At 32.4% G+C, this 15,326-nt stretch overlaps 1 protein-coding gene across 1 annotated transcript in view; it reads left to right on the top strand.

Annotated features, from left to right (window-relative positions):
• The first annotated feature begins 284 nt into the window (after positions 1-284).
• The window catches only part of LOC129230979 (adenosine 5'-monophosphoramidase HINT3-like), a 40,813-nt gene continuing 25,771 nt past the window's right edge, over positions 285-15,326 (top strand). The window contains exons 1-2 of the mRNA XM_054865219.1: positions 285-321; positions 13,816-13,902. Of these exons, the coding sequence (XP_054721194.1) occupies positions 13,825-13,902 (78 nt within the window). The 5' untranslated portion in view covers positions 285-321; positions 13,816-13,824. The remainder of the gene's footprint in view (positions 322-13,815; positions 13,903-15,326) is intronic.

Genomic DNA, 15,326 nt, shown 5'->3' with positions numbered 1-15,326 from the left:
TTGTGATTGTACTATTTTCTGTCCAATCAAAAATATTTTTTTTCCTCACACTTTTCCTTTCATTGAAAAGCAATGACTATTATTTATTGTTTAATATGATAGATCAATTTTCCTTTGTTTCCTATTTTCATTCAAGAAACGTGGAGTAAAATTTATTAACTTACAAAGTGTTTATAGTTGTGTTTTTTTCCTCCTTTTCTTCATCACAGATCGATGAAAATTTATTACGTAACTTATAAAAATTTTATATTTCTGGCAACGTTCTTTGTTATGGTCTGCTCAGATCTCAGGCCGCTGTGTGCTGATTGTAGCAAGTGAAAAGTAAGATCTCAATTTTGAAATTAAATTATGGTGTTTTTGGTTTATATGATGAATTTTGAACAATTTAAACGTGTTTTAATGAACGTCTTATCTTTACTATCCAGCCGTAGGTTAATTTACTCACCATCGATGAAGCGGAATTTTATACTTTCATAATCAATGCTACGAAATGTTGCATAATGTTTTTTATTGTTGAGTTGGAAAACTTATCGTAGTTAAATGTTTGTCGACCAAGTTTTCGTAATACATTCTATTAATATATTTTCCTGAGTTTTCAATGTCATTTTCAACTTTCCATTATTTATAATTGGAATACTCAAATTAAATTTCTCTAAAAGAAAGGCAGCTATCACTTCGTTTCGCACTTCAATATTTTTAAGACTCACGTGTGAACTCGCAAAAGTCTCATTTATTATTTATTTTAATGCTTATAAATTTCTGCTCAGACCAAAAATTTGTTGAATCATTTCTTAGTTAAGTTAATATTTCGATACCATGGTTCACAGATACAAGAGAGGAAATGTTGGTACTGTGTTCATTTAAGCAACTGAAAAATCCTGTACTTTGTCATAGGAAATTGGCTTTCTTTTTCAAAAGCACTTCTCTGTGTCATCGGGTGAGTATGTGGCTTGTCTTGGATATATGCTTTGGGATAGTTGCTATTTATAAAATAATATGGAGTAATGAGGAATCCTACATTCCTCATGTTCTACCACACAGGGTATGTAATTAGTAATGAGGATTCCTAGCTTCCTTATGTTGTACCATACATGGTATATCTTAATGATCGAAAAGATCATTGTTGGGTGTTTTTTTGAAACAATCACAAATTGCTTATTGTTCTCACTTGACTGCAGTGTTCCTTTTATGTAATTTTTCTTGTCTAAAATACAAACTTCTCTGGTCCTGTACCTCCGCCAGCACCAGTGTTCACTGGCCACCATGAGTGGAACCTCCTCCTGGGCAGTAGCGTCCATGTCCCCGGGTATTTTATACCTGACCTTTACAAAATCCTCTTTAGATATAAACAGCATCCAGCCGCTTGTAGTAATTTGAATTCAGAAGCCATTTGTAAAAACAAAAAACCCAACAATTAGGGTCTTAATGCAATTTGTAATTGTGAAAAACAAAATTTGAATTCTAGATTTTAAAATTCAAATTAATGCTAAGAACTGAATCTTGGACTTTAATTTCGAAACATTTTTGAAGAGGAGCCCCCATATCCTTCTTTCCTCATCTTTCAACATCATTTAAAGATTGTTTAAAACAGCGTTTTTGGATCTCCTCCATCGAAAAGTTTCAGCGGAAAAGTTCTGGACCCCATGTCTTCTGCTAAGTCATCAAAAGTGGCCTACAATTGCGTTTTAGGACTTAAATTCTGAAATGTTTTCCGGGGAAAACCCCCCAAGTTTTTAGCATCACTAAAGATGTCTAAAATTGCGTTTTTGAAACAAACAACTGTGGGAGAGTTCTTAAATTTCATCTTTTCCATTCAAGAAACCAAAGATAGCAAACAATTGTTTGTTTTTTTTTGATAATATACCCCTAATTTCTAAAATTTTACGGAATGGGACCTTCAAGCCTCCCTTTCTCTTATTAAACACCAAATAGACGAAATCTTCTTCGAATGGGAATCAGATCTGGGATTTTGGGAGGTCACTTTATTTTGTTGTCCAATAGTTAGAGAGAGATTTTTAAATTAATATCTTGATACTAGTGATGTTCCGGATATCCGTATCCGCGGATATCCGAGGAAAAATAAAGATCCGTATCCGTTACTTTTTTGACGCATCTTTTCTATTCTAAAAATTTTTAAATATTTGAATAAAAGACTCTTAAATTCCATTTAAATTAGGTTTTATTCCCTATTTAAATTATAAGGTATCATTTCAGAAGCCAACGGCCCTCTGAGACATGTTTTTTTTTTTTAATTTTTAGTTTAATATTAGTTTTTGTTATTGATTTGGGGTTTCTGTTTCTTCATTTTGGTTTTTCTCCCCGCATCCTTCAAAAAAAAAAGAGACAAAAGCCTCTATTTACTTTTTTTAAAGGTGTTCCCGACTGTGTTATAGCTTGAACACAAAAGAAAGCGGATGACCTTGAAGCAAAAACACCATTTGTATCGTATGAAAAGGGTTTTTTGTATTCTTTTGAAATAGATAGGATTAGCGAGACCTCACCTCTTATTATTCGGTACTTTCTGACAGATTCTACCTACTATGAAGTATACAAATGATGTTTTGCTTCAAGGTCATCCGCCATCTGTTCGTGGTCAAGCTTTATTCGGTCGGTCGGAATAATTTGGGTGGAATGGGTCAGGGCTGTGCATTTATGCTGAAATAAAATGCGAAAAATTATTTCTAGCCTATCCAGTAGCAGCTTTACATTCTTGCTCCTGTATCCTTCATCTACCGAGCAAGCTGGAAATAATTTTTCACATTCTATTTAAGCATTGAGGCTGCGCTGACCCGTTCCTTCCAACTCTCCATCAATTTTAACGGAGTTTTTCTTCAAAGAGTAAATCATAGTCTTTATTATATTTTCGCCGTAGATGACATTTTTTGAAGAAACAGTGTTATTATAGTGACGGGAATACCTTCCGTAATAAATTTTACACATTTGAATTGGGCAAAAACAATTTGAGATCCGTATCCGCGGATCTTGACACTAATGATCCGGATCCGAATCCGCGGATCTACTTTTTTAACGATTCGGCACATCACTACTTGATACTGCAACATTTATTTTATAAGGAAAAAAGCACAATTGAGGACCTAAATGGCTCTGAAAATAGTTCAAGAGTCCTCAAATGAATCAAAAGTTGAAGGGTTTTACTTGAATAATGAATCCAGCCTATTAGTAGAAATTATTTTTTTTTTCAATTTTTTATTCTTGTGCGTGTGTGTGGTACTCGAAATACTTACAACTTTCTTTCAAACTATTTGAACAATTTTCATTATTTGAAAACATCATGCTTTGTTTTTTAAGCTTTTTCTAAATTTTATTTTAATTTGTCCCCCCCCCCTTATAATGCATTACTGAATCGCTCATTCCCAACTGGAGCATCTGGATCTGCCATTGGTGAAATGATACCTCTGGAGATGCTGGACCAGGGATTGTTCGGTTTCTGGTCTGGTTCAAAAAATCAGAGCTTTCTTCAGGGTCCCGTCCATTTGGTTAAACCACAAATAGTGGTGGGTACGGGGGACCCTGGTGTAAAAAGTGAAAAGTAATGGAAATTTCCTTGTCCTGACTAGAAAATTCACATATCCTACATCCTTTTTTGTATGCTTTCAAGCAGCTTTTTCATTTTTGTGCATTAAAGAGTTAAGTAATACATTTTTTTGTTAAATGCAGCTGAAATATATTTTACTGAACTGTCATCATACATTTTAAAATTTCAAATCAGTTTGTGTCCTAATGTGCAACTCATTAGTGTTACTCAATTGAAATTAATATTTTTTATGAGCAAAATATTTTGTTATTGTAGTTAGCAACAGTAATAGGGAAGCAATACAGTCGAACCTCCATATATCGAACTTCCACATATCGAAATTTTCTATAGATCAAAATCCCATCAAATTTCTATGTTCATTACATAGAAAAATTGTTTCTATATATCGAAAAAATCTCTATATATCGAAAAAAAATTTCGAAACATTCGTAGATTTTTTTAAAAACTTTTGACTGCTTGTCTCATGAAAACTGAAGATTACGGGAGAAAATAATGTTCACTAAAGGTTACTACGAAACTCCTAAGGAATATGGGGTTGACGGGTGTGTAGATAGGTCGTTGTTCCGTTCTGGAGTTTTTAAATTCCCTCAAGTTTATTTCAAATCTTAGTTTTAACCAGTAGCACTGTAAAATCAATTTCAAGTTATCTCTTTTGTCTGTTGATTATCATTCCTAGTCTTTTTAGTTTCAGTAAAAATAATTCAAGTTAGGTAGAATGATTTTTTACTTTTCTCCGATTGCATGTTAAAACGTAACTCCCCTAATGTTGCGGATCAAGTTTAATTGCCGAAGAATGAAGATGTATGAAAGCACAAAAATAATTTCTGTTAATTTTTTAATTGTTAATTTTAATTTCATCCGATGCTCGTATAAATTAGAAATGGGGTTTCATACACGAAAATTAGCTTTAATTTTAATGTTTTAGGACATTTTTATGATAAAATAAGATCGTTTCCATACATCGAAATTTCTATATATCGAATTATTTTCCGGCAATTTGCTACTTCGATGTATAGAGGTCCGACAGTATTTGCTTCTTCTTAGAATGCGCAACTCTAAAGCTGGATATACTTATTCTTTATATGTTGTATATTAGAATGTACAATTCAATGTAAAGAGTATTTAAATCATTTCTCAGGAGTGTTACCCATTTATTTTCGTTTCTTTTTTTTTAAATATAGAAATTTACAATCAGGCAGAGATGTTTTTTCTAGGGAAAAAAAAACACAACCAAACTTTCAAAAACACTGATATTCCAGTGGAGAATTCTTCTATAAATCTCATGAGTGTTACCCCTCAAGAGCGTTACTTGTGATTGGTAACTCTCATGAGAAGGGAGTTACACTCATGATAAAAGAGTCCCAAATAATGTCTAGATCCATAGTTATAGATATTGTATTATCTTTAACTCATACCTTTGTTAAAAAAAGAATTTTTTTCGTGTGTATATATATATATATATATATATATATATATATATATATATATATATATATATATATATATATATATATATATATATATATATATATATATATATATATGTAATAAAGTCACATTTATTATTTGGTGTACAAATAAGTTTTAAAGGATTTGTTTTTCAAGTTTGATGCTTTATTGTGAAAAAATGGTTTCATGTTCAGTTTTCGAAGCCTTGTCCATCGTTGGTCACTACCTTTTCCCATCTTTCTGCGAATTTTTGGACACGTACTCTAAAAAAGCATGGGTCTTTTGATGCAGCCCACGAATCGATCTGATTTTGGACTTCTTCAAAAGAGCAGAAGTGCTGATCCTTAAGAGCATGTGTCATCGACCAAAACAAATAGTAGTCGGAAGGGGTAATGTCTGGGCTATATAGGAGGTGGAGTAGGATTGCCCATTTCAGGGTATCGAGGTATGTTTTGACCGGCGTGCAACGTATGGTGGAGCATTATCAAGTTGCAAAATTACCTTGTTTTGTCTCTCCTTATATTGTGGCCGTTTTTCCCACAATGCTCGACTCAAACGCATCAATTGAGTTCCGTAAAGTCGTTTGGAACTAGTCTTTGTTCAATATAGCCTCTAATTCGGCGTCTTCAAACTTTTGTGGTTGTCCATCGTACTCTTTGTCATTGATATCAAAATCACCACTTTTAAAACGTCTATACCAAAACTGACATGTGGAAACCAATGAAGCATGTTCCCCGTACGCTTCTTGCAGCATTCGATTGCCTTCAGCCGCACTTTTCTTCAAATGAAAGACGAGAAGTAAACTTTCCCGCAAATTGTGTTTTGTTGGCACAAAAGTTGACATATTCAGAGCACTCAAAAACTATGTTGCTTCCACTTCAGCAAAATGTCGCAAATTAAAAATGAAAGCCTAACGATGAAATTAGTTGCAACATTGTCCTTTTGATTTAATAACAGTGACCCCATCTCTTAAAAATCCTTTAAAACTTATTTGTACACCAGATAAAAATGGAAGAGTGAGCACTGACACAAAGCTAATGTTTGCACAAATGAGATTTGTATGCGTTGTATAGGATAAACTCGAATTTCTTAAGATATGGTATTTAAATAACTACATATTTTGGAGGAATCACAGTCAAAACTCTATAGAATAAAAAGCGTTAAATTCAGTTTGAAAGTAGGATGCAAAAGAAAACCTAATGCATACATGTCTGGGGGTACCAGTCATCACCTCTTGAAAACGGAAAATTAAAGCAATTTTCATTAATATTTCCGAGAACATACTTGTTCTTTGAACCTTGTAATTATAAAATAATACAAAATGAGGCTGTGGTGAGGGGAGAGACTATCTTGCAAATGAGAAGCAAATTAGTTTCATGCATAAATCCTCCAATTGTGTGTCAATATTTAAATATTTACTAGCAGCCAAAATGATGTACTTAGTCACCCTTTTGCTCTATGACATTTGTGATAAACCTTCTTTAGCCGATAAATTTTCTACAGGTGTTATTAAGTTACTGCAAGAAATTGAACCATTAACTTCTCTCCAAACTAAAGATTGCTGTTACATTACTAAAGGGGTTTTGGGGCAGAAAGATTAATTTTACACTGGAAATTGTGAGCAACATAACATTCTATCATTCAAACAATTATTTTTTAGTATTCTTTTTTCTCAAATAAATGTGTTATTGAATTGGTTTCAGAGGCAGCAAAATTTATAACCATCTCCTTAGCTGTTTTGCACTTCATTCTCCAATTCTATGTGCATAGGAAAACATTAGTTTTTGTTGTCAGACATTCACCGAACTTTTATGAGCAACACTGACACAAGAAAATTTGAATGATACAATCATTCATATCCATAAACAAGAACCAAAGATAAGCTAAGTATTAAAATTGTCCAATATTTTAATCACATGATTGATTATCAGTTGATACTGTTTTTTATAAGTGGGACTTCAAGGTATTATATCTAACATTACTCCACTCCACAAAGATGTTCATGTTAGTGCTTTAGACTTAAAAGCTTTTATTCTCTTGTAGTTTTAAAACATCAGTAAAAATTCGACAGTTTATTTGGCTTTGTATATTTAATTGCTTATGCTTATATTTTCATTTAGTTTAACATGACTCAGAAATTATTTTGTTTCTATTACAAATGACTAACTGATATATTCTCCATTGAAGCATACTTTTATTTTTCATGTTGGTTTTTACTTCCATTCACTCTTAATTGTAGAGAAGCGTACTCATGAAATTTCCCTAGGGTAATTATTTAAAGTAAAAGATGGCATCTTCTACCGAGTATTTCTTGTAAAAAATTTAAAACACATTCTCCTGAAAGTATTTTTTAATATTAACCTCTTTCAGACACAGCCCCAGCCTCACTCCCTTTAAATTGCTTGAGTGCCCCCACAGATTTTTCACCTACACAGTCTACTTCTTATCCATCCTTGTTGTTTTCTGTATGCCGCTCGAGAGGAATTAGATATGAGACATCTTGTATCTTGCCCTGCCATGCCATCTGTTTATTTATGGAATTTCTACTGGATCCCCCAACTTAAGGCTGCTCTTCAGTGAGGGAAAACTTTGAAGTTAGGGTGTAAATGACTTTCTTCCTTGAACGATGGGCGTGAACCTGAATCAAGTGATTGACACTTCAACGGCCAATGGAGTGGACGGTAATCGATGTAAGGCAGGAACACGTGACCTGTCACAGCTGTCATTGTTCTGGAGGGAAAGAAACCCCTAAATGAGCCCCGTCGTGAAGAGCAATCAAGGAAATTAGCTGGCGGCCGAAACCCCACTTGAACAGTACCGACGCGAAGGTTGAACAGAACAGAAAATAAAGTCAGTACCAAAGGGTCTGCCGTAATTTTTGAAACAAAGTTTTTTTTTTTTGGATATGCGTTCCCAGATTTTATATTCATGAAAAATTTATGAATGAAAAGAAAATTTATCATAAATTGAACAGGAAAAACGATTGTCTTATTTTTTTTTTAAACGATGTTTTCAATTACCACGTCCGAATCTTATTTCGTTCATAAAGCTAATTAGTTTCTTGTCTGATGTTTAATTAAAGAATGCAATTTTTTGCGTTAGGATATGATTATATATATATATATATATATATTTATATATATATAAAACAAGAGGTATAAGCTTAGTGTAAACCTGTGGTGTAGTCCCGGAAAAAAAGGGTGAGGGGTGAGGAGGGAAGATTACATATCGGTTATCGGATATTTACAGTCAAGAGGTGGAACGATGCTGATTTTATTTTTAATTATTGGGAGAACGGCAGAAATGTCGTAATAAGAAAACATTTTCATATTAGGATATGGTTACATTTCAAAGAGGGGGGGGGGGGATCCCGCTATTTTTAGTATATATGTATATATATATATATATATATATATGGTCGAAAAAGGAATACTTCTGCAATTCGATGGAGGATATGCAACGCTGAACTGACATTTTTGTTAATTAATCAATTACTGTTTTAGATATTTATTTATATTTTTCCGGTGATTCATCATGCGCAGGGCTGCATTTGTTTACTATCAGTAAACAAATCATCCCGCAAAAACATAGATAATCAGCATGGTGACTAGAGCAGCATACACAAGACTAAATGATTAATATACTTCTTAAAATTGAAATTCTTTTTCAAAAATAATAATAATAATAATAATAATAATAATAATAATATTTTATGCATTAGACGAAAAATGCAACAGGCTATAATAATAAGTAGTTGGTAAGTCTTTTATTGAAGTGTATTTTCGAAGCAGCAGTTATATGATGTTTGAGAACATTTGAAAATACATTTCGTGGGTGGAATTACACGAGCAACAGGGAATTACTTGCAATAATGTACTTAAATTAAAAATACAAGCTGCAGTTTACTTGCAGTACACTTGGAACAATGTACTTCGACTTATTCAAATGCAAAATGTTAGGAGGAATAGAATAACTTTTTAAAACTTTAGATTTTTTTTTCTTCTCAGGTCTTTTTTTTTTCCTAATGGTTTTCAATTTTTGGTTACATTAGTTATGCATTGCTTTCTGCGATTCAAAATAGTAATAATAACAATAAACATAATCAGAAATGCTTTCCTTTCTGCGGATACTATGGTGAGAAAAGCAACGGCTAAAAGCATAATTTTCAGAAAATTCATTCATGCTCGCATTTCGAAATTAAATGAAATCTCTTTATTACCACACAATGTTGACAGCTTCGTGCAAACGAAGTCCTAAACTTGATAGCTGCACTCAATCATGCTTTCATTGATGAAAACTATTTCAATCAATCAAACAATCGTGACAATTACGTGGAATATTCCCTATTTACGTCAATTGTTTGCTTGTAAGAACGTGAACAATGTCTTACATACGTAATTTATATTCAGAAAAAAATATCAGAATTGAAAATATAATTCCACATTTGCAAATCACACACATTAGTATACTATCCTTTAAATTTTAAAAATATTTCAATTTAATTTTTCTCTTTTTGTATAAAAGTATTCATGAAGCATAATTTATAAATTGTTGAGTGTACTAACATTTATTGCTCTAATTTTTCTAATTTTTCTTTTTTTTTTTTTTTTTAATCTCTTCTCGAGTTCCCGGGGAAATTTTAAACTGTTAGCAAAATTAGGGTAACTCAAATAACTCCAGAACGTGGAAGAGAAATCTGTCAGGCCCAATAAAAACTTTTTGAATGATGTAAAAGACAGAAACACATGTATCTATCTCTATTGATAAAGATGTTCTTAATAACCCCGAAACAAGTGTAATTTAATTTGCACGTTTTTACATTAAAATAGTGTAATTTCTATGTCAATAAATGTTAACATTTAAAATCAACAAAAGTTGAGAGATGTGCGCAAAGTTGCGTGAGACTAATACCAATCATTCGCCCTCGAATACCTTATTGCTTGACCAAGACCAAATATATCCTTTTTTTGAGCGACCACAGTTGGTTATTGTTTTCACTTGTCCGTAGTTGATGTTCTTTCGACTTTAATTTTCTATTCTTTTAATGCAAACTCGTCTGCTCCACGTGTCTTCGCGAGCATGTCCCTCCTCCTGGGAGGTGAAGTTCATGTCCCCGCCATCGACTTTACTTATTCCCGACCCTCTCGATTTTACACAATACTTTTCAGACAAAAACAGCATTCAGTCAACAACGTCCAGCATCCAGCCCCTGGAATTCATTTGAATGTAGACGTCTTGTATTCAAATCATGACTTTTACAAATATAATTCGGATAGGAACCATTTGTAGAAATAAGAAACCCAACGAGTAGGGTTCTACCACAATTCGTGATTGTGAAAAACATAATTTAAATTCAAGACGTCAAAATTCAAATGAAAGCTATGGGCTGGATGCTAAATGTTTCTTTCTTTTCTGTTTGGTATTAATTTTTTTTTTTGAATTTTTTTCTCCCATTTATGAATAATATTAAATAATGATAATGTTTCAATGAAGCTTTAACACCATTTTAAATCGGGTGTTCCAAAATATCTTCAATTTTTAAATGTGTAAATTGTAAATAAAATATGCACTTTAAAAAGCATGAGCTTTGTGCAAGAAATAGATAAAAGTCAAAAACAACGTCTTAAAAGCACAAGTAAAAGATGTAAATTATAAGTGTAGAAAATGCATTGCTTGATTGAAAACTTGTGGCTATGTATTTGTTTTTTTATCCAGGATATTAAAAAACTTTGACCTTTGACACTTTGAATTAAAATTCAACTAGAAATTTGGTTTTTCATACTAATATTCAAGCCGTATATATCGTATTTATGGTTCAGTTCCCTTCTTGTTGTTTACCTTTTTATAGCGAAATTGAGGCTATATACGAAATTGTTATTCGGTTCCTTAGACTTCACTATGAACAGGCGCGACTGCACAGTGCATACACACAAATATATATTGATAAAGACCGGCTAAAATTGAAAAACCTTAGGTTTCGGGGAAATGTTTTAGACGTCAGACAAATTATTTGTCTGAGCTTATGAAAATTTCAGTGTAACACGACTACCGAAAGATTCTTAGAACATGGTGTATTCATCCAGTTAAAAACAAAATGGTCAGTGTTCTCCCCCTTCCCCCATCAGTTCTCTAATTATCTGTAAATTTAAACCAGTCGTTCCCAATCTTTTGCACGTTGCGACCCTTTTTTGACTAAGTAAAGGACCTGTGATCACGTAGCCTACATGTCAGTAAAGTATCGCAAGGTGTGGACCTAACCTGGCAACATTGTGAAAGCTACGTTAGATCCTACATTACAAAACTGCTATGTTAGATTCGATCCACCCCCAACTATACTGTGGTAGGAATAATGTTTCGACCGAAGAAGAAACGCTACACGACCCTGGGAACCCAACCCTGCTTTAAAACAATTTTTTTATACTCATTCATGCTTTAAAGAAATGCAGGTATGTATCATTTTTCTCCTTAGAAAGTCTTCAAAAGAAAAATTCAGTGAAATCCTGTTACAACGTATATCAGCATAACGAAGTACCCGTTTCAACCAAATAAGTTTTCAGTCCCGATTTTGAAGTTCATTGTTACTGGATTTCACTGTATTATGAATTACATGATCAATGTGTACATACCTTGTAAAGAATTTTTTACGAGTTTGGCTCGAGAAATTATTTTCAAAAATGTTTGTTGAGCTGTGGAAAGCATTTTATGCGTTTACATTTGTAGTAACATAATATAATATAGACAAAAATAGAATTCAAATATCTAGTAAGTATCTAGAATACGGTTTTGGACTCTTTTTTTTTTTTTTTTTTTTTAGAAATGGTCGCATTATTTCGAACAAAGTCTCAAAAGAGTGCTGGAAATATTTTGCCAGATTTTTTATGGAGCAAAATGTCAAACAGTACCTACCACCTCTTTCAACGAAATTCATTTTTTCTCGAATTTTAAACAATCAAAGAATGGATATTTCAAAAAAGGAAAAAGTACACGACACAGAGGCTTGAAAAATACTCGGAAAAAAATTTACATGAAAACTTCAAAGGAATTTGTAAAATCTTCATCCAACTTTCCCCGCAAGTTAACATTGGATCCGTAGGCTTTCAGACTCTCAATGAAAAGCATCCTTAAATTTGCTTATAAAGTAGCATTAATATACATATTTATCTTTCTTTGGATGCACCAGCTCCTTTGTTTATGCCTTCTTGATGTTGTGAAAAGTAATGGGGGTAGTGCATCCCCAGAAATAGAAATATTCATTAATGCTATATTATAAGCATACTTAAGCTAATTTTAATCTTAATTATATCCGTGAATGAATTTGAATAACACGAAAAGGTTCTTCACTGAAGGTCTGCAATGCAACTTTACGCAAAATGCGATACTTCCTTTTTTTTTAAATTTACAACGTGAAATTTTTTTTTCGGATATAGGGTTTATAGGTGTGAGTCCTATACTCTGGTTTCCTGCAAAAAAATAAGGGAAAAAATTGTAAAACAAACCCCTAGAAAAAAGGATGGATTTTGATGATTTTAAAAATATAATAAGTGGTAATACCCTCCATGAGTTAACCAATTTCCTTCATATGTTCTTGCGTACAAACGTAGCACCTCTCTAGCCCCTCAGAAAGGTATTAATGTATAATATAATGATAACTTCCCCTCCAAATAAAAATATTTGCTATGAAACTCAAAAACTGAAAAAAATTGCGGGCGACATTTCCAAAAAAGCGGGACGTGTGAATGGGAAAAGGTGGTCATATTTGGATTCAGGAGGTCATTTAGCACAAGAATTCACAAGAATTATCTCAGAAGCACTCTTTAAAAACTATATCCTTTCTAAACACAAATCAAATCGTGAAGATGTTTCCAAGCATGTGGATTCACTTTCAAAAGCACTCATTCATTCCTTCATTGAAAAATGCCTCTGGAAAAGAGGGGAGTAGTAAATGGAAACGGTCGTTTGTGCTAATGATTGTAAATCTTATACACCTCACCCGGTTTTTCCCCTCAAGAAAGGAGGGACCAGTGAAAGGCGTGGCTTAGTAGAGAAATTGAGCTTTTTCGAAAATATTTCAGATGGTTGGAACTCCGATATTTTTTTAGAAATGGTCGCATCATTTCAAACTTAGTCTCAAAAGAGAGCTGGAAATATTTTGCGTGTTGGGGCGTTCTTAAAATTTCGATAGCACGATTTGCAGCTTTTTTACAGAGCGAAAGGTCCAACAGTACCTCGTTTTCGAAGAAATTCATTTTTTCTCGAATTTTAAAAAATCGAAGAATGGACGTATCAAAAAAGTAAAAACTAATATACACAGACATAGGCTTGAAAAATACTCAGAAAAAAAATTGACCCGAAAACTTCAAAGGAATATTGTAAAATAACCTTTAACTTTCCCCGTAGGTTAGCATTGGATCCGAAGCTTTCAGACTCTCAGTGAAGAGCACCCTTAAGATGATGATCAACTAAGCCATGTCTTTTTTTTTTTTTTTGATATATATTTTACATATTTTCAGTGTTATTTTTGATATCTGTAGTTCATCTCTTGCTATTTGAAATTTAAAAATAATACTAGATATAATTTTACGTTATCACTTAATTTTCAAAATTTCAGTGATATCTGCCATGCAGATAAGATACCAAGGGCTGTAAAATTTAAATCTTGAAATCTGTTTTAAAAATGTTAAGTTTTAAAATACCATTCTGTAGGGTGTTCCATACTTCTGCAGTAAATAACTATAAATTTTACAGAGTTAAAATGGTAATTATGCATTCTTTGTTTACAATTTTAATACATAAAAACCTTTTACTTTTAGAATATTAAAATGGCTACATCTAGTGAAGAGGAGACTTGTGTTTTTTGTAAAATAGTACGTGAGAAAACTGCAGTTTTCTTCTATGAGGTATGAGCATAAATAATTTTTAAACTTTTAGTTGTGTTATCAGAGTGATAGGGATTAAAATACATGCTTTGATTGCATATTTTTGTTCAGTCATTTGCATACTTCACTATTTTGCCATGCTAAGCATAAAATGGGTATCCGGAGCTAAGCTCAAAATGTCGAATTCCTTTTTCAAGTTTTACCCACTATAAACTTGATGCAGATGTCACTTTTTCAGAATTTTTTGAAAAGTATTTCCTGTTCACAAATGGTCATCAAACATTGTCCTTAGAAAAAGAAAATACTACCTTGGGGGTAACTCAATGCTGATAAAATAGTGCAGATATAACTTTTGTGCTTAGCATATCAGTAGTATATTAAGTTGTATTTTTATGAAAGCTTTTTTGTTTTATTTTCTGCGTACAGTATTGATAATTTAAATGATTATAAAAGTTTGAAAATGTTGCATGTGTTCAGTATGCATTTTAGCGATACAATTTGTATACATATAAAAATGGATGTATGAGGATTTGTATGTCTCTTTGTTCCTTATATAAAACTGCAGTTTATGTTGAATCTTCTCCAAGTGTGGTATTGAGGTAAATACTGTGATGCCTTGGATTTGCGTTGGACGAATTTTCAAAAGTTTTTAAGAAACAAATGAGCCATAAATCCATGTTTTCTAAACAACCGAATTTCCATATTGTTTCGAATTTTATACCCTGTTAAATTCAACAGTAAAACCATTTGAAATCATGAGTCCCTCGAGGCAACCCTCATTTCTTGCCCCAGTATGAAGTTAAGGAAGCTCTGGTCTGAAAGACAAGTGGTATGTACCTGCACAATGGGAAATAATAAACTAGTTGGCTGTATTAAAAGTCAAAAGCTTTTCTTCAGATTTCACATCATTGATCCATTTTCTATTTCTCTATTTTACTTGTTTTTATTTATTTTTTTTTAATTTATTTATTTTTATTTATTTTTTTAAACTGTGAGCATGTAGAAAAGTTTTCAGATATTTGAAATGTTTTTTAAAACTTAAAATTTTGGGTAGTAAATTTTTTCCATTTGAAAACTTTTTAATTCTTAACTATTTCAGGGATAAACTGTTCGATTTCTCTTACTAAAAAGCAATGCTCTGTGGCTTATGGTTTTTGTTTTTCTGTTTTTGAAATTAAAAGTATTTTATCCTCTTCTTATTTAGAATGGAGATTTCATAGCCTTTAAAGATCATAAACCAGCTGCTCCACATCATTATCTGATCATACCAAAAAAATCATGTGAAGAATTTCATCTTCACATGCTTTTGGCTGAGGTTTTTAAAAAATATTTCAGGGATAAACTTTGGTTTTTTCACTTTAAATTTTATTTGCTTAGATGAAAGCATTGCCTTATAGTTAACTCTTCATTTTTTGTACATTTGTCATTATACCTAAAAGTTCTAT

This window comes from Uloborus diversus, chromosome 10 (genome assembly GCF_026930045.1).
Source record: "Uloborus diversus isolate 005 chromosome 10, Udiv.v.3.1, whole genome shotgun sequence".
NCBI classification, from domain to species: domain Eukaryota; kingdom Metazoa; phylum Arthropoda; class Arachnida; order Araneae; family Uloboridae; genus Uloborus; species Uloborus diversus.
Note: the sequence above shows the minus strand (reverse complement) of the source record. Positions and strands in the feature narration are given on the sequence as shown.